The sequence below is a fragment of the Pholis gunnellus genome, assembly GCF_910591455.1.
Source record: "Pholis gunnellus genome assembly, chromosome: 3".
Classification (NCBI taxonomy): domain Eukaryota; kingdom Metazoa; phylum Chordata; class Actinopteri; order Perciformes; family Pholidae; genus Pholis; species Pholis gunnellus.
In genome coordinates this window covers 28,026,769-28,053,047 of record NC_136529.1, presented here as the reverse complement: position 1 = coordinate 28,053,047, position 26,279 = coordinate 28,026,769, and the positions used below count along the sequence as shown (strand labels likewise).

The window sequence follows — 26,279 nt, the reverse complement described above, 5'->3', positions numbered from 1 at the left end:
GCCATCACTCTGGAGAGAAGGCAGACATCTCTACTGCTGGTGTCTCACACCAGAACAACTTGTTCACGTATGAAGCCAATCAGGTTTCTGTCTCCTAACATGTGTCCAAATAATCTGTAACTGTTTAAACTGGTCACACATTTCTCTTTGCTATAAGCCAGCGGGGGTGTTTTTGTAAAATCAGCGGGCTATGTCTTTTCCCAGAGCAAAGAGTGTGTGTGTGAGTGTGTGTGTGTGTGTGTGTGTGTGTGTGTGTGTGTGTGTGTTAATGTACACTGACTTGCCCTGGGAAAGACTCCAGCCGTCTAGACAAAAACTAAACACACAAACGCAGAGCAGACTAAACAAACTAACCTAAGAACCAGATCTTCCACACACACACACACACACACACACACACACACACACACACACACACACAGGTGCACTTTCATACATCCACATACATTTTTGTTCTTATTGTGGACCACACAAGATAGTGAAAACATGTATCTATCACACTCACACACACACACCTGGATCACCTCCACAGTTGCCCCGCCCCTCCGCCTCTTCTTCCTGTCTGGCGAGCTCTTCCTGTTCCGTAAAGATGCCTGCTGTCCAATAACAGAGCTCCTCTCAGACCGGCCCTCGCCGCCATCATTGGCTGTCTTGTCTGTTCGGTCGGTCTCCGTGGAAACATTTGTGTTGTTATTGTTGTTGTTGCTATGTCGTATACAAGTGTGCCTGCCTGCGCTGAGACGGGCAAAACGTGAGTGGTTAGTTTGGGCTGTCAATCATCCCGGGCCACGCCTCCTTACTGTCTCAGATGAAGATGATTGGATGATGATGATGAAGATTGAGGATGATGAAGATTGATGTTTTTGATAGTGATGCCGCAGAGAGCGTTGCAATACACCTACTATTTGCCTTTTTGATAATATTAGTCCTATTTTAACGTAGTGTGCTTAATGTACGTTTTTTTATTGTTGTTGTTGTTATTGTTGTTTATTCACTTGAAAACTAAATGTAATTTTACTTCAATCCATCAATCACACAATTGTTTTATTTTTTGAATTTTGAGAGAAACTACCTAACACACAAAAAGCTGCAGATCACTGGGAGGACGTGTAAATATGAGAAACTGTAAGCTTCTGCTTTTAAGTGCCGTTTCCAGCTTCAAGAGAAAACCGTTTGTCAGAGGATGAAAGCGATGAATCTACAATTTGTGCAAACTGCCGTTTGGTGCGCCTCACTCACGTCTCCACGCACTTATAAGTTCAAGTACACGTCTTCGTGCACGGAAACGTCACGTCCGAATCCTCGGCGCTCCTCGTCCCGGCCCAGCGTCTACATGTGTGCCTTCTGGTGTCCGGGCTCCACGGAGACTTCGTCCGTCTGCAAAACGCCCCACAAAGACTTTTTGCCTTTTGACACTTAAGACATCAGAACAGCACCAACGTGATAATAAAATACTTCTCAATACATGGCCGTGAGGTGTGGAAGTCCATTCACGCCAAGAAAAGGGGGGGGAAAAAGAAATAAAAAGATTATAGTGAAGAATAATCAAAACAACGATACATAAGGAATGTGAATGTGAACAGCTGTTATAATTAAATAAACAAACATCTGCTGAGGAAGATTCTCTTGATACAATCCAAAGCTCCAGAACCTTCTTTGTTTATGACTTACTGATAGGGATGCACTGATCCGGCTTTTTTTTATATCACAAAAAGTAACTATTTACTGAATTTGTATTCATTATTAATGAACAGAAATAACAATTCAAGAGTAAACTATTTTAAAGCAGCAACAAATTTGTCAAATGCCAGTATATAAATATATAGTACATACATAATGTACACATTATAGAATTAAATTATATAGATCATTGTCGTTAATACCTGATCCAGCTATTCAGTATCGGCCTGACTTCAATATCTGTGCATCCCTAGTTGCTGAGTGACTTTTTAAATATCAAAATAAGAAGACTTGCTGTCTATTTTCACCACATCATAATATTGACTTGTAGAGTCAAATTTTGAAATTATATTCATATTTTTGACTTTTTTTTCTTTTCCTGGCAGAAATGGGCTTCCATAATGATGAAATAAGATGCTGAATGTTTTAAAAGTTCAGCTGACGGTTTAGTTATGCTGCGTTCCAGAGATGTCGGAGAGTCGAGACATTTTGTTAACAACTTGCGCTCAAATGCATCGTTTTATCAGAGTGCTAACAAATGGAAACGCTGACTTCCTGACGGTGTTTGAAGCTGAAGAAATGCTTCGGTCGTGTTTATTTTACTCGTTCACGTTAAGGTCAAAAAAGCTGCGGAGGAACTCCGAACCTGCCAGCTGGGATTCTAGTTTAACTTCCGACATTTATTGGAACGCAACATAAGAAACGACATAACAAAATGGCCGCCACAAACATAAAGAAAACGGAGCCTCTGACCTCCAAAACACAAAAACACACCACAACTGCCCACGTTATCATTAAAGACATTTCCAAAGAAGAAATCAACCTAAACCAGACTCTTGTCGCTGAGAAAAAGACAAAAGTTACACCTGACTTGAACTTTTATTATTTAGAATTATATACAACGCCTTTTTTTTTCACCAGTTCCTTTAACTGCTGTTGACCTGTAGACAAGTATTTGCAGTAATAACACATACTGGTACTTGTTAGAAACCAAGTTACAGCGCCAGCAGACCGGAGAAAAGAGTGTGGAAGAATCTGCGTTTGTGTTTTTGCTCATTCTGCCTCGTCGTGTTTCCTTTCTGCTCACTCTGCTCTTTGAAATCAGCGCTGCACGGCGCCTTTCCTCTGACAATGTTAAAGAAAATATATGTAAGAAAAGAAGAAAAAAAAGACACTCTCTTTTGGTTGCAGTACGTATGTGTGCATATTTAAACAAGCCTCGCTATCTCATCACCTGCAGTGACTGTTGTAGAAGTCTTCCACCTGTTGTTGAGTTCTATCCTGCACACGCATCTGAATAATGTGCGACCTGTACAATAGATCCGGATTCCTGCACACGGCATGTGATCTGTTTTATGTAGAAAACAAATGTCGGGTTTTCCCTGAACTCATCTTCAGCAGCAGGTTCGTAGTTCTTCCATTGAAGTGGAAGGAAGACGAAGCTGAAGTGTTCTCTGTTCACAGCATGGCTCACATACTTATATAGAGGCCTACTTATCCTCAATGATTATAATAATTGCTTAATTGTGTATTAAAAAAACAAATGTTTATATTAATTTATAATGGATGGTCTACGTGTTGCAACGTTTTGTTGTTATTTTTTTGTTTGTTATGAACCGAAGACAACGGTTTCTCGTTGTTGTCACAGAACACCGTATGAATCGGACACATTTCAATTAGCCTACGATTTAAAAAAAATGAATAAAAAAGTTTTATAAAATTATTGGTTATTTATTTGTTTTGCACATTGACTTCCTTTCCTTTCATTTAAGAATTCAAAACCTCTGGAACGCCTGCAGTTCTTCTTCGAGATGTAATAATAAGAAATAATTAGTTTGTTATTAAAGAAAAGTCACATTTATTACTATTAGGGCCACTGTAAGTCAAATAAATAATAATTACAGTTTTTAAATGTATGACTTTATAATCTTGCATATTTGTTGTTTTTTTCATAAATTTGCAACTTAACTCAGACAATATCCAATTTATTTTTGTCATTAAATGATGTCTTTAATCTCGGAAACCCTCGAGTTATTTCTGGTAATGTTACCTCTCGCCTCTTGCTCATCACGCTTTAACTAAAAGCTATAAAATCCAACCTTGAAAAACTTCACTACCTTTAAAAGGTATGTTAACTTTGTATCTTCTTGTTAACTTTACGTAGACATTTAAAATCAGTTCATTTGAACTTGTTCTTTCCAAGTCTACACAAACACTTTAATCTCACAAACATACAGTAAACAGTCACTCTTGAACCAATTTGCTAGAAAGCTCCAAAGCTTCGCTGCAGGTAACCGAGTGGAAAGATGTACTTTGATAATATTATAAATAAAAACTACATTCAGAACGCTCAAAATCACACTGGTGACGACCCAATCATAAAAATTAAGACAGCGACAAAGAGTCAAAAGAGTTTCTGGCTGATTCTGCAAAAGCAAAGTCTGTTTTAAAAATTACGTGAAATATAAAATAAAGTGCACAAACGAACAGTTAACAGGACTATAAACAAGTGAGATGTACAGTAAGTGTAATGTAAAAGTGTCGAGTGTATTTAAATAAGAAACCTAGAGGGATGAGCAGGGGAGTGAACGGTAAGAAATTGTCCTGGTGATGACAGAGTCAGTGGGGGTGCCGGACTTTGTTGATGAGCCCAACTGAAGATGGTAAAAAACTGTTCATGTGGCGTGAGGTCTTGGTCCTGATGGGACCGCAGCCTCCTGCCAGATGGAAGGGGCTCGAACAGTTCAACAGGGTCGGCTGCAATCTATCTTGCTCGCGTCAGGGTCCTTGAAGCGAACAAGTCCTGGAGGGACGGCAGATTGCAGCCAATCACCCTCTCAGCAGAGCGAATGATGCGCCGCCCTTGTCCTTGGCAGTGGCAGCAGCGTACCAGACCGTGATGGAGGAGCAGAGGATGGACTCAACGGTGGCTTTGTAGAAGTGCACCATCATCGTCTTTGGCAGGTTGAATTTCTTCAGTTGCCTCAGGAAGTACATCTTCTGCTGAGCAGAGCCCTCGATGTGCAGTTCCTCTTACGCCTTAAAGAAAAGGCGTCGTCACATCCCGACCACCACCGCAGAAACTCTCCGCTCTTAATTAGGAGGAGCAGTCAACTCAAGGGAGCATTCAGATGTGACATTCAGATCAAATGAACTGGGAAAAGGGAAATAAATGTTTAATGATGTTAATGTTTTAGTAATAATTTCAGGTTTGGATTGTTGGTTGGACGAACACAAACACGGTGAAGGTGTCACTTTGGGTAAATGTGACGGCATTTCTCACTAATTTCACTATTTTTTACAAATTAATAAGCAGATTAATCCATAATGAATATAATCATTAATTTAATGTTCTAAATTAGCTCCACCTCAATCAACTGTAACAATAAAACCCTGCTTTTACATGAATGCATGAGTAATGTAATCTAATAATAATAATATATAATAGTACACCAGTCTTAAGGACATTTTTCTGCATTGAGCACTTTTTTCTTAAAGAACATATCCTGAATATATTTAAACACTTTAACTTAAGCAACACCTTGAATACAGGACTTTCATTGGAACAGAGTATTACCAGTGTGGTATTAGTACTTTTACTAGAGTACAGGAATACTTCCTCCACCACGGCTGATGATCATCCTGTACTTAGAAAGCACCCAGCAGGTGGCACACTTCACTTATATTTGTTTTTAAGCTGAATAAAATCCATCATTCTTTTTTTTTTATTCATAACCGTGTTTTTCCTACTGTGGCTTCCTGTTTGATGTCACTTTCTACCCATAATTCCTTGTGTTTAGTTTCATTCCCCTGCTTGTAATAAAGTTTTACATGATATCATCATTACAATGACCAGTTAGGTTATATAATGTATATTTATTTAACTGCATCAAAGTACATTTACTCAACTACTATAGTTACAAGTACAATTTAAAGTATTTCCTTTTTCTGCTACTCCAAACTTCTACTCATATATATATATATATATATATATATATATATATATATATATATATATATATATATATATATAAAGGGAGATATTGTACTTTTTACTCATTATTCAAAAACTGTTTACAAGTTCAGATTTACAGAAATTCAACAAACAACATGTTTTTTTATAAATTAAACTTGCTCAGTGTTTATATCATTATTATTATTAATAAGTATAATCAAATACTATTATATAACACTGACAGGCCGTCCTGTCTGCATAGTAACACTGTTTTGTTTAGACAGAACAAACACGTCTGCTTTAAGGATGATGACGATTTTCAAATTGTTGTCATGAACTGAACAAACCTGTCTGATGAAGACTGATCATAAACATAACAGCTGTGACTTATAGCACCGATTACGAATGCATTCCAGCCAGGCGTTGTCCTTGCTATTGTTCCTGCGACATTTAAACCGAAGTGAGTCATCGTCGTTGTTGTTGTTGTTGTTGTTGTTATTTACACCTGTGCTCATCCTGATATACGTCAAGTCAAAGTGTCTCCTCCTTCAGACAGAAATAGACAAAGATGTCAGGAAGTGACTCTAATCCACAAAGTACTTTGATAATTAGTGAATTATTCTCCATTACTCAATAGACTCAAACAATAAGTGACATTTTCTATTGATTATTCACATTTTCTCTCCTTTGAAGATCATCACGTTCACGTCTAAAAACGTCCTTGAAACAATTTGAAATAATCCAACGACTGGCAGATTGTTTTCACTCATTTCAAAGAATAAACACAATATGGTCGCCGTATAAAACAGTTCAACTCGGCTCCAGCTACATTAAAATGCTGCAAACTGAATAAATAAATTATAGATTAAAACACTTTACTGATGCTACTTGAATTATATTTTGCTGATTATACAATAATTTCACTTAAAGCTACAATGATCTTTTATTTTAATGCCAGGATGTCGTGTTAAGTGACAAAGGTTTACACATACAGAGTATTACACACACTATACCAAATACTTTCACCATCAATGTCAAATTCTCCTGTTGTAAGAAAAAGAACTTCTGGGAAAAAGAAGTGGAGAGAGAGAGAGAAAGATGAAGACTAATAGCTTTTAATAATAATTTAACACCTTTGAGAGGAAAAGACGACGAAGGAAAGGAAAGGAAGGAAAGGAAAAGAGTGGAGGTTTTAAATAAAGGGTTGAAGGGAAGGAATCAAGGGAGGGAGGAAGGAAGATAGATTATAAGGAGGTGAAGAAGTAGAAGATAGATAACGAGATAAACGTGAAATATCAAATACTTTAAGGATTTAAAGATGATATTTAAAAAAGAATCTTGGCAAACTTCAAATGATACTTGATCTGAAAGACACGAGGTGTTTTCTGTAAAGACTCGAGACTTGGAATGACTTGGACTTATAATAACTTGGACTTATAATAACTTGGACTTATAATAACTTGAACTTATAATAACTTGAACTTATAATAACTTGGACTTATAATAACTTGAACTTATAATAACTTGGACTTATAATAACTTGGACTTATAATAACTTGAGACTTGACTTGAACTGGTCTTGAGTGACTTGAGATCAGGGAGAAAAGTAGTCTGGAATGACTTCACTCAACCCTCTCGGACTTAAAACTCGAGGTGAGCTGCAGGTGTGACCGGCGGGTCGGTGTGTGTCAGCCGGCCTGATCACCGGATGATGATTCTCAGCTGTTGATCACATTCCAACGACTCAACGACTTCAAACCGCTTCACTCTCCTTTCACTGCCCAGTGTCTACGACAGCCGTCACCTCAGAGTGGAGAAGGTTCTCTCTCTCTATCGACCTGTCTGTCTCTCTACTATCTACCTGTCTCTCTCTCTCTCTCTACTATCTTCCTGTCTCTCTCTTTCTCTCCACTCTCTTTCTAGCTTGCCACACATTTCACAGTCTGACCGCTGGCTTCAGGTTGTTTTAATGGCTCAGTTGGAAAAAGCAGGAGGTTTCATGTTGAAGCTACTGCTGTGTTATAGAATTGAGGTAAGATGATGAATGAGGTGAAACCGAAATGTCGGTTGATCACTGAAACGGATTCCAAAGATCATTTCCTTCATTCCTTGTTCCTTAGTCCCCATTTCCCGATAGCTAACTGACTCTACCTGTTCTTTTAAATACATGTTGCTATGAACTGTTTCTTGTTGTTCATCGGGTGTCCTTTGTCTCCTTAAACAGTCGGTGCACTATTCTGATCCACACTGAAATAACTCGAACATAATGTTTAAAAACTTGATTACAACCCAACAAAGCTAAACAGATTTTCAGGATCGTAGCGAGTCTACAGATTAAAAAAAAAGATTATTTTCAATGTGGACAGATTTTTATTGCTGGAGAATTTTATATAATATTAATATTTAATTTATATACTCGCTCACTTTCCATGACTACAAAACATCCAATAGTTTGCTCTAAATAGTGAGCAGTAAATCGAGACTCTAATTATCGTCAGTTAGTCTGCACGCCATTTTTTTGTTTGGTCCACTTTTGGAATTTTTGAAATAGCGGAGTGTGAAGTGTGTGTGCTCCGGTCAGCTTCACTGCTGACGTTAAACGACGGGTGAGTGTCCGACCGAACCCTCCGTGATGTCACTGTGTCACCTCTTGCAGCTATGTAGTCCACTACGCACTAAGAACACACACGCACACACACACACACACACACACAGATGATAAGCCCTTAACTTTGATGCTACTGCCCGTCCACCTTTCATTGCACAACTTCCCTTCATGCTCCTAATCTCTTTGTCTCGCTTCACACTGCTGCTGATAACTTTTTCTTTTTCCATTTGACGCATTTCGGACATTTTATTATCAGTGCAACAACAAGAAATCTGCATGTAGCCTATTGACATTTGTTAGCTAAAGTAATTTCTAAACTCCACTAAAGGATATTTCCAGTTAAGACTAAACACAAAAAACCAACAAAGCGTCCGTCCATCCTTTAATACTTTCTGATTTCCCTACTCTGTCTATTGCACTTCAAGCCCATTGGTTCCCAAGCCCATAAACCTTTCAAATCTAAGTGTAAATTAAATTTGTAATTTCCTAAAACAGCTGGTCACTGTAGTTTTAATCAAACGTTACTCAAACAGGAGGAAGTAGTGCATTTGTTGGGGACTACTTTCAGCAGCGGATGAATCCCCATGTGGTGCTTTAGTGAGTATTTAAGGCAGCAGGATTGTGCAGGTGGGATTAAGTCAAAATAAAATAATAAATAAACTGGACAATAAAACATAAATAACAGTGTGCGTGCGTTTGTGGTAATAAAGGAACTGGTTTTGAAATAAAATCCTGAGTCCTCTTTGTTTGAGACCGAGACAAGACATAAAAACATGAGGTCGATTCAGAGACGAGGCCGATGGAAAGTCAATTAAGATTTTTTCATGTTGGACGTACAACTTAAATACGTACATCCACAGGACTGCAAGACATTTGTGCAACGGTCAGAGCTAGTGCGTAGTATTAACTATTTAGAAAGACCACTCACGGTGGGCTGGAGGGGCGGTGGACGGGTCCAACAAGCACAGGACACGAGGTCGATATTCAACACGGCGTGTCCGTGACGAAAGAGAAAAGATAAGACGGAAAAACTAAACTCCTGTACATTTGTTTCTGAAAACGGAGACAATAAAACTTTGACCCTTCTTTGTTATCAGTTAAATAATTTAATGTTTAAATGACAGCCGAGTACTGTACATTAACACCTATACACTGATGACAGCGGTGGTATTTTATCAACACAGCTGATAAATACTCCAGAGTCGGCATCGTTACAGAAATCAGCGCTTGCTTTCCTTCTGAAGATGAAGCCGAACATTTTCTTCCTGTTTAGTGTGACAGAAAAGTGAGAGAATGTGGTTGTTGCTGTTGTTCTTGTTGTAGTTGTTGTAGTTTTGACCTTTGACCTGAGTGTTTTCATATCACAAAGTCATGGAAGTTTCATTGTCTTTAATGCATGTAACATTTTTATTAAAAAATACCATAAATATACCTCACATGTAACAAACCAAAGTTGGAAAACAAAATCATAATAACCTGGAAAAGATACAAAGGAAGATAAGCGATAAGGTTCAATACAGTGACGTATTTAAGGAGGAACAAATAACCTGTTAAAAAACAAGCCAGATAAGAAATGTGCAGTTCGAGACACGCAGTAAAAGTGCGGCTGTGCATGCCCGCCGGGTAATTATTTCCTCAGAGGAGGCCGCTAAAAAACAAGGACACTGGCCGAACACGAAGAGTAAATCATTGTCTAAAGAAGAAGAATTTCTATCAACACAGTCGGAAAAACAATCCCGAGCTATAGATGTTGTTCTCGGCACTGTTGAAGTTACGTTAACAGACTTGCACGAGGTCAAAGCGGCACAACGTGGGGCACGACGTCCTCTCGCTCTACATAACACTCTATGGTTACAGTTTTAATTCTAAGGACTTGTTAGTAGGCAAATTAAGTAATATTTAAAAACATGATTAAAAACACACATTTTTATACAGTGAAATAAATTCTTGGAGTTTTCTTAAAGTAATTTTGCAGCAAAAAAAATATTTGTTTTATTGTGGTGCAGCTTACTTGTTCTTTCCTGTTTTAAGATATCGATTTTTATTTCTAGAAACAGGTGGAAATATAGTTTGAAGTGAAAGACTTGGAAAAGACTTCATTTCAGGCCAAACTGAACTTGATAGGACAGAGATAGTTTGCGGTGGATGAGACCTTTTCTCAATCTGCGTTCTCTCTCGTGTTCTTGTGGGACTGTTGCAGTTAAGTGAAGCTGCAACTTCACTAAATGCATCAATGCAATTTGTCTGCATGCTGAATACAAGTTTCTCTCCACCATCTGACACATCTACTGTGGGGAGAACATTTTGTTTTTATGGATGGCTAAAAATGGGTAATTATTCAAAGACTTCATGATGACTTTAAACTGAGATCAGCTCACCGTGTTGTTTGTGTTTTGTCGGTGCTGCCGTGTTCTTACAAGCCTTCAATAAAAATAAAACAACAGCAATATGATACATGGTATACTACGAACACACAGGAGTGTCAAAAACAAGTAAGTGATGATTAACTTCATTCGCCGTCATTATCGCCACGTCTGACACATCAGCTAGTGGACAAACACATGTAGCGTCTTACAGCCGAGTCCGGCCGGAAGCAAACGGCACTAAATGTAAATCTAGTTGTTCACGCACTGCTCAGTTTTTTAGATTTTGGGCTAATTTGCTTCCAAAGCTATTTGTCTTCTTTCAGACTAGTGGAAAGAAAACACATACACACATGTTTATTTGACTACTGTTTCTATTTGAATCTGTAGATTTTTCTCCTAATTTCATCAAACGTTAGCATGAGATAATTACGGAGTTCAAATAACTGAAGGGATTTGTATCTGTAAATCTATATCTGAAAGAGTGTATCTGTATCTGTGCCTCTAATTTACAACTTGTAAATCCTCATTTGTACTTTTGGAAAACCAAAAGTAATGATGAACATTGTTGTTGATTGTTTATGAAAGTCTTCTTTGGGCGGTTGTTATTTATTCACAGTAGTTATGTTACGTTGTTATGTTATTACTTTATTATTTGAACACCTAACTTAACCACATGGTATTGTAAGTTACCACAAGCGTGATATGAGGCTGATATGACGTTAACATTCAATGTATTCACTAGTTTCAGAGGCTTCAACATTAAAGGATTCTTTCCTCTTGCTCCAGTCCAGTTTTACTTGCCCCGTCACAATTTTGTTTATTAATTAATCTACTAAGTTTTCAAATAACAACAAAGACTGAAGTTAATTGTCATGTTTAATTTTTATTTAAGTGAACAAAGACGTATTGTGTCAAAGATGAAGTTGCACTCACATCCTCCAACGTCAACCAACCAAACTTCTGTTTCCAGGTCAATTGAAATGCTCATGAACTTTGCCTTCACCCGCCGCCATTCTCTGCAAGTGCCTGATTGGTGCTAAACATGGGCAACTCCCAACAGACACGAGAAAGAGGCGAGATGGCTCACTCCTTAGCTACTTCCATCATCAGCTTTGGAAAAACCTGCTTCAATCTTTTTTGATTTACGAGCCCGACGTGGTATTTTACTTCCCCGGCAAGCGGGCAATCCTTATCGTTGAACCCTGGTTTGCAGAAAGGTACACTGGCAACATTTCTTTCTGGCAGCTGTGTTGGTTCCACACAAAGACCGTACATAAGAAGTGAACATAGTCGTCGTGACGTCACCCATTGGTTTGTGGACTGCTGTTCTGAAGCCTCAAGTTCGCCATTTTGATCATCGCCATCTTAGTTTTTTGCAACAGTGAACAGAAGTGACCATACTTGGACTGCAGAGGAGTGCCGATGTGGTAGAGACACCGTATACGTCTCTGGTAGCGACCTGTCAATCACAGTAACCCCGCCATGAAGCATACTCTGCTTTATGGTCTGTTTGACTCTAAATGGACCATCATTTACTAAATGAACATCATGCTGTATTGAAGAAGACTTGAAACTAGAGATTGAGACCATAAACTCATGTTTACAATGTTTACTGAGGTAATAAATCAAGAGAGAAGTAGAGTCATTTTCTCATAGACTTCTATACAACCAGAGGAGTCGCCCCCTGCTGGACATTAGAGAGAATGCAGCTTTAAGACACTTCAGCATTGGCTTCCCTTTCAGAACCAGAGGTCGCCGCCTGGTTCCACACCAATAAAACAACAACAAGACCGGATCCATGAAAATACCTTTATTGTTCTCTCCCATGAAAACAGAACCAAGAGATACGGACAGCGTATAAAAATAAATTAAGACACAAAATAAAGACAGGAACAGAAACATGTCCCCCATGTTCAGGGGGCTCAAACAACACTGGAGTTAACCTGGACTAATTTAGTCTTTCTGTGCCATACAAACCCGTACAGTAGTGACAGTATGATGTGCGCTCATAATAAGTTACTATTAAATAGTAGAATTCAGACGTTCAGTAGGACAATACACGGGAGCAACAGTTAGAAACATAACCCTGATACGACAGCATGTGAATGTGGCTCATGTTCATCTTTACGATGAGCACAGCGAGGAATGTTTGTTGAATCTACATTTTCTACATGTTCATAATTCATCTGAACATCCCCAGCACAATTTTTAACGGAACGGTTTTCAGATTAATAATCTGACAAAAACAGGGGGATTTCTAAAAACGAGTTAAAACAAATGATCAGAGGAGAATTGTTCCTCTTTCATGAAGTTGTTATCTGCATGACAATGAATATGAATATTTTAGAATCACTCACATTCTGTTCTAGAAATTTTAATATTTTTCGATCTAGCCAAAATTTTAATTTTTGAATCACAGACAAGCTGTTATAGAATCACCAACAAGCTCCTTCAGATTCGCCAACATGTTTAGTTTTTTTCCGTCCCTCTTTACATCTTCTTCACTCTCTGCTGCAGGAACTCCAGCTCCTGGGCCACCTCTTTGGGCAGATCGTCGTTCACCTGCGTGGTGAAGTACTTCCTCACGTCCTCCACCTCCCTCTGCCAGAACCCCTGATCCAGGGAGAACAGCTCGTTGAGGTCCACGTCCTCCTGCAGGCCCTGGAGGTTCAGGGAGTCGTGATGGGGCAGGTAGCCCACGGCGGAGGGCTCGGCGGCGGCCTCGCCGGTCACCCGCCGGAACATCCAGTCCAGCACGCGGATGTTGTCGCCGAAGCCGGGCCAGAGGAATCCGGCGGTCGGGCTCTTGCGGAACCAGTTGACGTGAAAGATCTTGGGGAGCTTGGCGCCGGGGTGGTCGGCCATGCTCAGCCAGTGAGAGAGGTACTGGCCGAAGTTGTAGCCGAAGAACGGGCGCATGGCGAAGGGGTCGTGCATGATCATCTTGCCTGCAGAAAAGAAAGGGCACACATGAGTAAGAATCTCTTTTTTTATATTGGGACATGAAACTATATACACTACAGTATATAGATAGAACAAACACATATGAGGATCTTAGTGTTTGTTTGAAGGATAATCAATGTCTGAGCAAGCTGTCCTTTCTCACCTCTATCTCTTTCAAATCCATTGACTGGTGGGTCAGATTAAAAACGTCATTGGAAAGATTAGACACTGACCTTTGTGTTCAGCAGCAGCGGTGGCCTCTGACCTCATTGCTGCTCCAACAAACACTCCGTGCTGCCAGCTGAAAGCCTCGTATACCAAAGGGACGCCTGAAGGAAGCGGAGTCATACGTTTCATTAGTATCATCCCGTCATTTTCCCACATGTCATTGCATCTTCTTCCCTTCTCTACTTTTACTTATTTAATCCCACTGTATCTCTATCGTCTCCTCTCAAGTTCCTGCTCACCTTCTGGCCTGCGCCCTCCAAAGATGATGGCCTCAATGGGGACTCCCTCCGGGGATTCCCACAGTGGGTCGATGATGGGACACTGCTTGGCCGGAGTGCAGAAACGAGAGTTAGGGTGAGCGCAGGGTTCGCCTGGAGAGAGAGAGAGAGAGACAGGAAACTTTACCTCACAAGATTTTGTTTTTAACTTTAATAAAGTTGAAAGTACTCCATTCCTGTATCCATTGACAAAGACAGAAAACCGTTCTCAACGGGGTTGATCATTTGAGTTTTGAGTTTTGGTTTTTGGAAAATTAAACGATTTGAAAAACGCAGACTGAAAACCTCCTTCCTCAAAATTATGAATTGATTAAGTCTTTGACTTTTGTTCGACAAGGAGGACACTTCTACAGAGTGGCACATGTGTATATGATCGGCATTACCTTGCGAACATCCCATAATCTTTATAATCCCTTTCCTACAAACCAACATATAAACTCTTACCATCCTCTTTGCTCCAGGGCTTGTTCTTCCAGGACGTGATAGTGACTCCCTCGGGCAGTGCCTGGTCCATGCCCTCCCAGTACACACCGCCGTCGCTGGTCTCTGCGACGTTGGTGAAGATGGTGTTCTTGACAATGGTCTCCATGGCGTTGGGGTTGGTTTTGACAGAGGTGCCGGGCGCGACTCCGAAAAAGCCATTCTCGGGGTTGATTGCACGAAGGTTGCCTAGCGAGAAAAGAAATATGCAAAGTGAATATTGGAAGAGTTTTTGTTATTACTGTTATCTCATAGTCATTTTAATGTTCCCTGATCCCAAAAGTCTTGAGTCCCTCACCTTGGTCGTCAAACTTCATCCAGGCGATGTCGTCTCCCACACACTCGACCTTCCAGCCGGGCAGCGTGGGGCAGAGCATGGCCAGGTTTGTCTTCCCGCAGGCGCTGGGGAAGGCTGCCGCCATGTACTTCTTCTCCCCGGCGGGGTTGGTGACGCCCAAGATCTGAGCAGGAGAAGACACCCGGTTTGGTCAGATTGTGGTGGGAAGTCCCTATGATAGGTTATGCATGATATATTTCCTTCCTTACCAGCATGTGCTCTGCCAGCCAGCCCTCCTCCTTGGCGATACGCGAGGCAATGCGCAAAGCGAAGCACTTCTTCCCCAGCAGGGAGTTTCCTCCGTAACCGCTACCGAACGAGAAGATCTGCCTGCGATCTGGGATGTGGGCGACTAACGTCTGCTCGGGGTTACAGGGCCAGTTGTTCACCAAGGGCTCTGGAAGACAAATCAGTTTTATCTAGATCAGTGGAAAGTTTGGAGGACGGAGGAAGGTTTTACTTAATTATAACTAGTAATCAGTAGTAGTAGTTACAGTTACAGTTGATGTTGTTGACGTACTTTTAAGCGGCAGCGGGCAGCCGACGGAGTGCAGACAGCGGACGAACTCGCCCGTCCCCAGGGCGGACAGCACGGCCTTCCCCATACGGGTCATCACCCTCATACTGGCCACCACGTAGGGAGAGTCCGTCAGCTCCACTCCGATCTTAGAGAGGGGGGAACCTACTGGACCCATGCTGTAGGGAATCACATACATGGTGCGACCTGAAGAGAGAGAGAGAGAGATCATAAACATTGAATGTATTAACATAAGGATGCCAATGCCAATGCTGAAGTGCCTTTAACCTGCAATATGTCTAATGGCCACCAGGGGGCGACTCCTCTGGTTGTATAGAAGTCTATGAGAAAATGACTCTACTTCTCTCTTGATGTATTACCTCAGTAAACATTGTAAACATGAGTTTATGGTCTCAATCGGGGGAAAAGTGAGCGTTATAGTTGCCGATGGTAGATATGTGGTTATAACTGCACTGACCAGAGTCAAACACACCTTTACCAGCAAAGAAGAGCGCTAACATGTTTGAACACTACTTCAACAGGAGCACAATTAATGGCGATATCCAGATAAATGTTAATAATCACGCCGATCTTTAAGCGTGCTCTCCAATGAGCGTTGCTTGTGCTAAATGTCGCTGAAGAACTACATTGCTTGCCGGGAGAATTTATCAATGAATAATTGCTTCTTGGTTAGTAATGTGTAGTAGAGTTATAATAAGCCACTTGAGCTAAAGGAGATGAAATTGGGGGCTAAATTGAGTCCAACGTTGTTCTCCGTGATACCTTTCATGCAGCCGGGGAACCGCTGAGCCATCGCTTTGTCGAACTCTTCCGGGGACATCCAGCGGCCCAGCTGGCTGACTTCGCCCTCCAGCGGCGTGGGCACCGTGTCCCTCTGGTCCCGGGTCACGATCACGGTCTTACTCTCCACACGAGCCACGTCCCTCGGGTCGGTCCGGGCCAACCAGCTGCAAGAGGAGGAAGGTAGGAAAAGCAAGGTAGGAAGTGAAACAGGAAGAGGAGGTGAGGGAAGGGAAATTTGATTACATTTCAGAATTAATTTTATTTTGCAAAGCAGAGGGACACGTTTAACATGTTTTGCTGCAGGATGGACGTAAATCACAATGTCAGCCTTACATCTGAAGCAATAATGTGCGCGTTTGTTTGACGTCTGCTGGTAATGATGTGACTAACGGAGCTGGATTTACTGGTTTATCAGAATGTTGACCTTTAACACTTATGTTGTTTATTTCAACAGCTGCTGACGTCTTACTGATGCACTGACATGGCAACGTGCCAATTGGGTAACCACTGCCTTGGTTTAAATAAAAATAAAAAAACACAGAGCTGATAGTTATTGTTTCACAGACCAGATAGAGAACAAGGCCGTCAGGAATCAACATTTCTTTCACCTCACCCAACAAAAAAACCCAAACAAATCCTCTGATAAAATACTACATTTCAAAATACCTAAAATATTAAAATCAAACGCCAGCCGACCTACCAGTTCTCATATTTGTTGAGCTTCTTGATCATCTCCTGCTGCTCCAGCTGGGTCAGGATGGCCGTGTTCTCCTCGTCGGAGCCGTCACAGATGTGGAGGGAGTCGGGCTGGCAGAGCCTCACGTTGGCGTCCACGAACTCCTTGACGGCCGGGCTGAGGGTGCCGGGGTCGCCCCGCAGGATCCTGGGACCTTTCTGGTTCTGGGACGGAACTTGAGGAGGCATGGCGGAGGAGTCTGGAGAGAGCGAGCCGGTGTAGAGCGGAGGAAGGAAAAGACAAGAGGAAGTCTAGGAGTGGACGGGCTTGGGTTAGGGTGGGAAAGAAAGGAGAGAGGAAGATGGGTAAAGATGAGAAACAAGAGAGCGTGAGGAGAGTGGACACGAGAACATCATAAGGGTGAGGAGAAGAGTTAGCAAGAGGGTGACGAGGAAAAGAAAAGAGATGAGGGATGGAGGGGTAAAAGAGAGAACAAGTAGAAGACAGTTTAGCACCTGAATTTTTAAAATGTCCTTCAGTTAACATCATTTTCCATCTTTTTTGAGCTGTTACATTTATACTATTCTGCATATAAAACACTGCATCAAATTTCAAATAAGTGCTGCGACCTCCATCTCAGACGGCAACAGCATCCCTGTGCAGATACCCCGTCACTCAGCACGTCCCCTCCTCACGTTACACTGAAAAGAAAGAGCTTCAGGTTACCTTCAGTAGTTCGTTTGGAGCAGGGAGCCTTCAGCTTGGCCTCATCAGCTGAGGTTGTCTCTGTCGGATGTTTTCAGGAGAGGATTGGTTCTCCTTCTTGGTCGATTGTATCTGCTGTGGAGAGAGTTTGTTCTTTTTATACTCTGGGATGTCCCACAAGAGGAGGAGGGAGGAGGAGGGAGGAGGGAGGAGGGAGGCTCGTCCTCTTTGCCGTATGCATGAACCTGTTGTTCCCAGCAGATCTGAAAAGAAAAAACAGTGTTACAGGCCACCGGCCAATCATTAATCAGCAGTTGGGACGTAACGTCGTCTTCACATAAACCGGTTCCCTCTGGCTCCGGCTCGGCATTGATAGCTGGGCTCAGGTCCCAGAGACAAACAGACAGTTTTGTCCTCGCCGTTCCGTGACGCTATTTCTCTCCCTCTCTCGCTCTGAAAGGGAAACGCCGGGGGGTTGATCATGTCTGGGTGTTTGTATAGTTTGTTGTTTTCATACTCTTCCTTTTTCTTAAGTTTCAAATTTCCAATGCAACCTGGTTAAAGTCCTAAAGCTTTCCCGTGTTGTATGCCTCGTATTATATTGCTTTGTCTGTCAAAGCACTTTGTAAACTCTGTCTTTAGAGATGCTACATAAATACAGTTATTATCATCATCATTATATTCTCAGAAGTAAAAGAAAAAGAAAAGTGTTTGAAAAAGGCATGTTTTTATTGACACCGCATCTCTCATCGATTCCTTTGCTTTTTTAAATATCTTCAATTGTTCGTCGTCTTTCAGTTCAGATAACAAGATTCAATCTGACAAACTATGATGTCATATTAATTATCTCCGTGCCTCTCGGTGTGGAGCCCTCCGGTCCTCTTTGAAGCAGCTGAACTCTGACCCACATTACAAAGTGATGTAAATTCAGGGTTCGACATCGTCAGGCCGGAGTGTGACGTGGGCAGCGTGTTGACTTGCCTGATTTCTATTGGCTGACGGGCGGGGGCTCGACCTGTGTGGTCAAAGGTCAGCCGGGGTGATGAGTGTGTGTGTGTGTGTGTGGAGCAGTTAAAATGACTCAATGAACAAAGACAAATTTAACCTTTAAAGGTAAAAGACTGAGAGTTGCTGTTGATTTGGAGTTAAGTTAGAGTTATTAATAGATTATAAAATGTAATTAGTTTTAAAAGTATAGCAGTGTTAGCAGCAGTATTTGTAGTAGTACTAGTTCTAATGATCGGACTGTGAAACTGTCAGATTATGACACAATTCTCTTTAAAGATGCTGATATGCTGTATTATGTCCAGAGCAAATATTTTAGTTGTATTAAAACTCACTTAAAAGTAAGATTATAATTTAGTCTGAACAAAAATTGTAATACAATTATTAAAATTAGTAATATATTTGGATATTAAACGACATTATGGCCCTGAGTCATGATGCATCTCGTTCATACAGAAGCCAGAAATCTTGTGAAAAGCCGTCCGACTGTATTTCCATGAGGAGAGGAAAGCGAGTCTCATTTTCTTTTGTAAAGCACAAACTACGATGATTAAAGAGTGGACGTTTTCCCCAGAAAATTACTCAACAAAACCTCCACCTGCAAAAAACGTATTCTGGTATTTTGATTTGTTTAAGTTGACCATGGCCTGGAGATTCCTTTCACTGCCCTGTAGGCAGCACCAGAGTCTGAAACTGGATGCGAGCGCTTACAGGGAGCCAGTGTAGAGAACGGAGAAGGGAAGTTATTCCATTGTCTGTGTTTAAGTGGATGTCGTTGAAAATATATATATAATAATAATAACAACATGGCAACCTTTCAATGAACTGACTGAACAAAGATGTTGGTATCCGGAGCGTTCTGGTAGTATTGACCAATTACATTTGAGCTGGCTTTGGTTAAATGCAGGTAAACAGTCCGTGTGGAGATTAAAAAAGGGGAGAACGCATCTCGGAACCCACCGGCTATCGTCTGACGATTATTTATTTTTGTATTGTTTTACAATTAGAACGTCGTCTCTGAACTCCAACTCAAGTCTCGCATCTCAAATTCCTGATCAGACTCGGTGTCAATGAGCAGCGCGCCGACGTCTCGGCATCGTTAGACGTTCGTAACGGACTCGTTATTAAGAGCGAGAAAGTCCGCTAAGAGCTGCAGCGTCAGACAATCACAGGACTTTTACTCAGGTGACCGCCGTTCGTGTCGCGTGCGAAACCAAAAGTTATTTTTACTGACGACGTTATGTCACGTGACGCTGCGTCACTGAGTCACGTGGATGTTTACATCTGTAGCTTAAGTTACGAAACAAGCTACTTTAAGCCAAACCATCATGATATATTTTCACCGTAACCAAGTGGTCTAGTTTTGGTGCTTAAAGATCAGAAAGTAAACAACTCGCAAACGTTCTGCGTCAAGATAGAACGTAAAGAAGCTTCTGCTCAACCTGCAAAATATAACCGAGTAGAAATTGAATCGCGTTCTTCAGATTATATGCAGATTTATGTGTGTGGTTTATGTAATTTATGGTGTTTTGTATGTAGTTGTATGCATGACATTATTGAAAAAAATAAACTTTTAATAGCAGTAGTAGAAGTAGAGCAGCAGCAGATGGAGAATTGGAGCAATGTTTTTACTGTTTTGTACTGTTAGTAGTAGAAGTTTTAACCCTTTATAGTGTCCCGATAGTAGCAGTTGTAGTAGTAATAGTAATTAATCTCCTTAGGTTCAATCTACTTAATCCTGTTATCCCTGAAAACAATATTAGTGCTTATATGGCAACTTTCTGTGGACTTTTTATTTATATTATGATATTGTGCCGGCCTCGAGCTCAGGCACTGATGCAGCAGCCTCTCGTACGTCTGATTCAAAGCTGCACAACAAGGGGAACAGACAGCAGAGCAGCCTGCACGATGACGACACTTAAAACTTACATAACGCCTTCCGCTCAGGTGTTTTATGAACACCGTTCACTCGGTTGTGCAACAGTCAGCGGTCGTAAAGCACAGATCTTTAAACCCGGCCGACAAACTCAAATGACACATTTGCTAACGTTTATAGCACCTTGAATGAAAAACATTAAGCCCTGAAGAGTTTTGAATGAGGCGGTAATTACACCGTCATCATTTAATCGGACTCTTACGACAATAACCACATCATGAGCAATATTACCTTTTTCAACATTGTGCAATATTACATTTCAATTTCATGTGCATATATTTGTTTTCACAATTGAAATATATAATAATAATAATAATAATAATAATTAGAAAAAGTAGGTTTTCTTCATTGAATTTGGGTGTTAAAAAGCTTGATTTCCATATAAAGCTAGTGTAATGTCTGTGTTTTCCAATGATCTCCTCCGCTATCTGTCAGAGCCCAGAACACATAACAATACCATTAGAAAAGGACAAAGTTAGGCTCAGGGTCATATTAACGTTCACATGGTGGTTTAAGAGTGTTTTGAACAAGCTGCTCTCGAAACCCCCCCCCCCCCAAGTATTTACTGTGATTATCGTCTGTCACACCAACTAAGTCATCACTGAAAATGTCCTGGAAGAGTCCTTGAGGATGACCTCTAGAGAAGAGAGGGAACCCTGTTATATAACATAGAAGAAGATCACGAGGTGCTTCACAAGAATAAAAAAATAAATAAAATATGATCATAAAAACTGTAAAAGAAACAAGTAATAAAACTAAAACAACAACAGACAATAAAAACACACAACAGTTATAAACACTGGACAGCGCGACGATAATTTAAGCTTTTTAAATGCATCAACAGACACAGCAGATCCTCTGCCTATAGCAAAAGCATTCCAATGTGTGTGTGTGTGTGTGTGTGCGTGTGTGTGTGTGTGTGTGTGTGTGTGTGCGTGTGTGTGTGTGTGCGTGCGTTAGAGCGTCTCAAAAACACCGGTAGAGCAACGCTGACTGAGCAAATTGCTCAACAACAACTGATAATGTTATTTTTTGAGCCGTGTGTGTGTGTGTGTGTGTGTGTGTGTGTGTGTTACCGTCTGAACAGTGCAGCCGATACGTTTTAAATAAAGAGGTGACACACCTCATTTTCACACACTTAATTTAAACTTGATTTTCCTCACCTGGCGCTCTAACGTTCCAGCTTCATGTTTCATATTCAGTCGTTTGGATCACCGGTTCCTTTGTTTCTGGAGATCAGTTGTGTCTGTAAAGAGAGACGACACTAAACGGCTGTATGAAGCACAGACATGTAATAAACTGAAAAACACAGATTGCTGCATGTTCTGCAGCAGGACGGAAAGACAACACCCGACTTAAAGCAATGATAGAAAGATGACACCTTCATATTTAAATCCTTGAACAAATCTTTACACTTTTAAAAAACGTCAGGTGTGACTTGAATGGACCGGGCGGACAAACTGATAATATAATCTACGTTTAAAAGACCTGAATCGGCTCATTGTGTGACTGAGCATTGGCCTCAAGCCACATAGATATATTCAATTAAAACGGGCAAAACGCACTCAGCTGCAAAATGTCATGTGCTGTAATATCATTAGTGCAATATCTTTTTGTGAATCTTGTGCTATCAGCGGCCGTAATCCATTCTTTGTGAATGTTTGCCCCCAAACCTGTGTTTCTCTCTCTGCAGTCTGCCTCAAGAATATTAAAATCCGCTCTCAACACTGTGAATCGAGCTCGAAAGACGAAAAGATAATCTAAAAATTGCAACTTTAGAGTTCTGAGAGAGAGAGATGCAGAGTCTCTGCCCTGCTGCTCTGGTTCAGTTCATGGACTCTGATGCTCTTCGTCACAGCGTCTCTGGAGTGACGACAGCAGCAGGTAGAAAACAGACTGTAAGCGTCAGTCCGAACGCCGCAGAGGTCAAAGTGCACTGACGTAGAACCTCGTGCCTGGTAAACAATGCAGGGTCCTCTTCCTAATGCTACACAGGGTGCAACCCGCGGTAACTCGTGACCATCTGGACGTCTGCAAAGATATCAAAAGTTAACAATTAGAGTTCCCACAGTCGGTGTGAGATCCTGGGAGAATTATGAAGATTGAATAATTCGAGTGATTTGAGAAAAGGTGACTTTGATCAGGCCACACTGATTAAGTTACTAAAATAATCATATAATGAATTAATAATATGACTATTTGATTGACTTTTAAAGGAAGATCTGTTGTGTCAGGTGTTGTTTTGCGGATGTATATTGTTTTACATTTTACAGGAACGCAGCCGCTACTTGTTTGGCATGAAGGTTATAGAAAAAAAGATTATGAAAAAGATTCAATGAGTTTTGGAAAAAAGTTTTGGATTGACGGAAAAATGTAAAACAGATAGAACTTTTCTCTGTCGTGTCTTTTGTGGTTTCGTTTGTTAAGAGCTGAGCATGGACCATTAGAAGCTGCCATCACAACTAACACTGAAGGTTATTATCGCAGTTTGTGTAAATAAAAAGAATTGTTTGATGAAGTCACAATTATGTTTTGTGGAAATGAAACCGAACTGAAAAACCTTCATGAAGACAGAACGGAGCAGAAAGTAAAGAGCCCTGATGTGGAACAACGAGAACCGATGTCTTTGATTAGAGCGCCACCGTGTGTCTCTTTAATGAAATGCAGTGCAGAGAGAAGACAGACTTTCTTTAATAGAGACATCAAATCCCCCGGCTCTGTCTGAACTGAGAGCTACATGCTTCCATGAGACCATCAGTGGCTCAGCTGTCTACTAGCAGCTAATTATCCAACACGTGTCCATAAATTGACGTTCCTGAACATTTGTTCATTTCTACATCATTTTATAAGAGATAAATATCTCTAAGAGATATACGTTTGATAAATCACAACTTACGTGTTAATGAAAATAAATACATTTAGGCAGATATAAAAGGCTCATTTTTCCCTCTCATCAGTGAAACAAACTGAATGTACGCTCATCTTTCATATTAGATGTGATGAGTTGGCTTCAATCATCAGAACAACTCAAACGTGTAGGCGCTCTCATGTGGCTAAAAGCTATACTGCAGATATATAAATGTTAAATAAAAGTAAATGGAAGAAATCCTGCAGAATTGTTCGGTGACTCTAATAAAATCTCCATTCTTTGTGAATGACTGGAGGAGAGAATGGCAAACACAGAAGGTTGATCTGAATATCGTGTATTGCTCCTTTAAAGAAATCATTAAACATTTCCACCTCATCATTCTTATTATAGAGATAAAAAAACAAAATATTCCGCTGAAAATCCTCCACTTCTTTGCTCGTGGAACTCATTTTAAGAAAACAGCCTTTAAAGATATGTTGGAGACACTACTGGTGAAGAGGGTAAAACAATGAACTAACAGATGATGAACCTTCCCATGTTACTAAAATTAAGATTATTATTTTTTTGTATTGCAAGTTTTCTCAAATTGCACTTTTAAATATGCAAATGAGGCATTATCTGATGGTAACTTTCGGGGAATTTAGGAGAAAACTACAGATGCAAACAGCCAAAGAAGTACAATAAACACCTGTATGTGTATTTGGGATGTTTTCTTGCCACAAGTCTAAAAGAAGAAGCCCAAAATCTCAAAACTGACCAGTGCATGTAAAACTATGTCTTCCCTTAACATTGACTTTGCATTTTGAGTTAACATTAATCTCCACTTAAGAGAGAAATAACACTGAGAAACAAACTGTGATATTAAAAAAAGAAAGAAAAGACAGTTGGAGTGGATGCGTGAGGGTTTTGTTGAAGGAAAAGAGGAACGAGCTCTTTCTTTCCTTCAGCTTCCTGTGTGAAGTCCGACATTACTTTCAGGATCCAAACTTTTTGAACTTGTTCATGAAAGTTGTGATTCATGATGAACAGATTCCATAAATATCCAGATCCCATCCTCAACATAATAAAAATGCTTTAGTCGCTACGAGCGAATGTTCAACAAATTAAGCACATTTTTAAAGAATCCACTCAAACATTTTTTCATAATAATTTTTTTTTTTTATTGGTGTAATGTCCCTTTAAAATGCACTTACTGTTGAGAATTGGTTGTTTATGAATATAATATTTGGGTGAAAAAGATGATATTTTTTTAAGGACCAAGTCTAAAGGTTTCAGTAACTGAAGTCGAAAAGAAAGAATCGTTTGCAAAATGCTCAGCAGCGGTTGAGAAGCGACAACAATCTGGTCTAACTGTGGCTTCGACATGAAACCCTGCAGGTACCTGCTGTTTCTGTGTGTTTTCTGCTGGTCTGTGGTGGGTGAGTAATTCCACTTTGGCCCATTTATTTTGTATCCCTTGATGTTATTTGTAGTTCTCTGGGCAACAAAACAAGCTGGCTTAAAATGACGAAGTCAAATGTTTAGAAGCTGCGTCTCCAGTTCTGTGAATCTCTCAAGTCCTTTTTTTTATACACAATGTGATTTACAGGAAAGATTGTTATAACCACATCTCCCCTTCCGCCCACCATGTGCACAAATATGTTTGATCAGCATGAAAAAGGAACCTAATTGACTTTCCATTGGCATTGTTTTCATCCTGAGCAACACACACACACACACACACTAAAAAAAAGTGTACATGTACATGAATCAATGGATTCCATTTTCATGACTATTTTTAGACGTGCTGTGAGCGGCGGCTAAATAGCTAACCGTGCTAACAGTACAAACTATGATGAAAATACCGACCGAGCTAACAGTGTTTACCTCGGGGGGGAACCGGAGGGTGTGTGTAATGCTTCTGCGACATTGACCGAAGGCGTAATCAGCTGTAACCAGGCATTCCCTCTACTGACCAGCAGGGGGCGACTCCTCTGGTTGCAAAAAGAAGTCTATCAGGTCCACTCCTACCTGGAGATCTCGCCCGGCGGGAAGGGCAGGGTCAGCTGTGTGGTGGAGCACGTCAGCTTAAAGGAGCCCAAGGTTTACCACTGGGGTGAGGACGAGGCTACAATTTTGTTTAGCGAAGCTAATTGGTTCTTCTGGAACAATACAATGTTCTTTTTTTTAATCTGAAGTGCTGCATTATTTCGTCATTAACAGGAATTGTGTATAATGCACGTATGTTAGATGCTTGTCTTATTATTTTGTTGCAGACTCTTCCATTAATCGGTCTGATGTGGGCTTCGTGGTTGGTGGCGTTTGTGCTCTGCTGTTGGGAGCAGTGCTTCTGTCCTCGGGACTGATCAAGTACAGGAGGAAATATTATAATGTTTTATAAGTCAATTAAATTGTCATGAGGATATTGTCAACCTGGACCACATTTTACTCCCATTTGAAATAATTAAATAAGACTTTGTCCACATTGCTACGGAAGCCTTGAGAGGCAAATCTGGTCCATACTTCTAAGACTGATTAAAATAGTTTTCTCTCCTGATTTTATGACTTAAGAATAGGGATAGGTGGTGAGAACCGGTACTGGTCATTACCAAAATATTGATTAACTCCTGGAAAAAACGGTGCTGCTCTCGGTATTAACGTGACGTTTATTGATTCTAACATTTCTAATTATTTGAACGATGACGTGTGACGATGTGCTGCAGGGAAGTGAAGAAACGTTTGGTTGTAACGTCAGCATATCCAGCTTCCTTCAGCAAAAGTGAACTGCAGTCAGTGAGCCGCGAGGTCTGCGAAGGCCAGCTGTGGACGACATCAAGTCTGCAGACCCCCTAAACCCCCTAACTGTTCATTAATATTGGACGTATCCAAATTGCAGCAGATTTGAAACCGCAC

At 40.7% G+C, this 26,279-nt stretch overlaps 2 protein-coding genes across 2 annotated transcripts in view; one reads left to right on the top strand and one right to left on the bottom strand.

Annotated features, from left to right (window-relative positions):
• Positions 1-12,468: 12,468 nt before the first annotated feature.
• pck1 (phosphoenolpyruvate carboxykinase 1 (soluble)) lies at positions 12,469-17,696 on the bottom strand. Its single transcript, XM_079186459.1, has 10 exons — positions 17,599-17,696; positions 16,897-17,198; positions 16,176-16,360; positions 15,396-15,599; positions 15,085-15,272; positions 14,837-14,999; positions 14,503-14,727; positions 14,020-14,151; positions 13,786-13,881; positions 12,469-13,557 (listed from the first exon to the last, which is right to left on the bottom strand). Exons 2-10 carry the CDS (start codon positions 17,118-17,120, stop codon positions 13,100-13,102), a joined length of 1,875 nt encoding a protein of 624 aa, XP_079042585.1. The 5' UTR covers positions 17,121-17,198; positions 17,599-17,696; the 3' UTR covers positions 12,469-13,099.
• Positions 17,697-24,721: 7,025 nt separating this feature from the next.
• Positions 24,722-26,279, top strand: part of LOC306693992 (ciliary microtubule inner protein 1-like) — a 4,377-nt gene continuing 2,819 nt past the window's right edge. Inside the window, exons 1-3 of the mRNA XM_079156684.1 lie at positions 24,722-24,764; positions 25,346-25,482; positions 25,643-25,736. Of these exons, the coding sequence (XP_079012810.1) occupies positions 24,751-24,764; positions 25,346-25,482; positions 25,643-25,736 (245 nt within the window). The 5' untranslated portion in view covers positions 24,722-24,750. The remainder of the gene's footprint in view (positions 24,765-25,345; positions 25,483-25,642; positions 25,737-26,279) is intronic.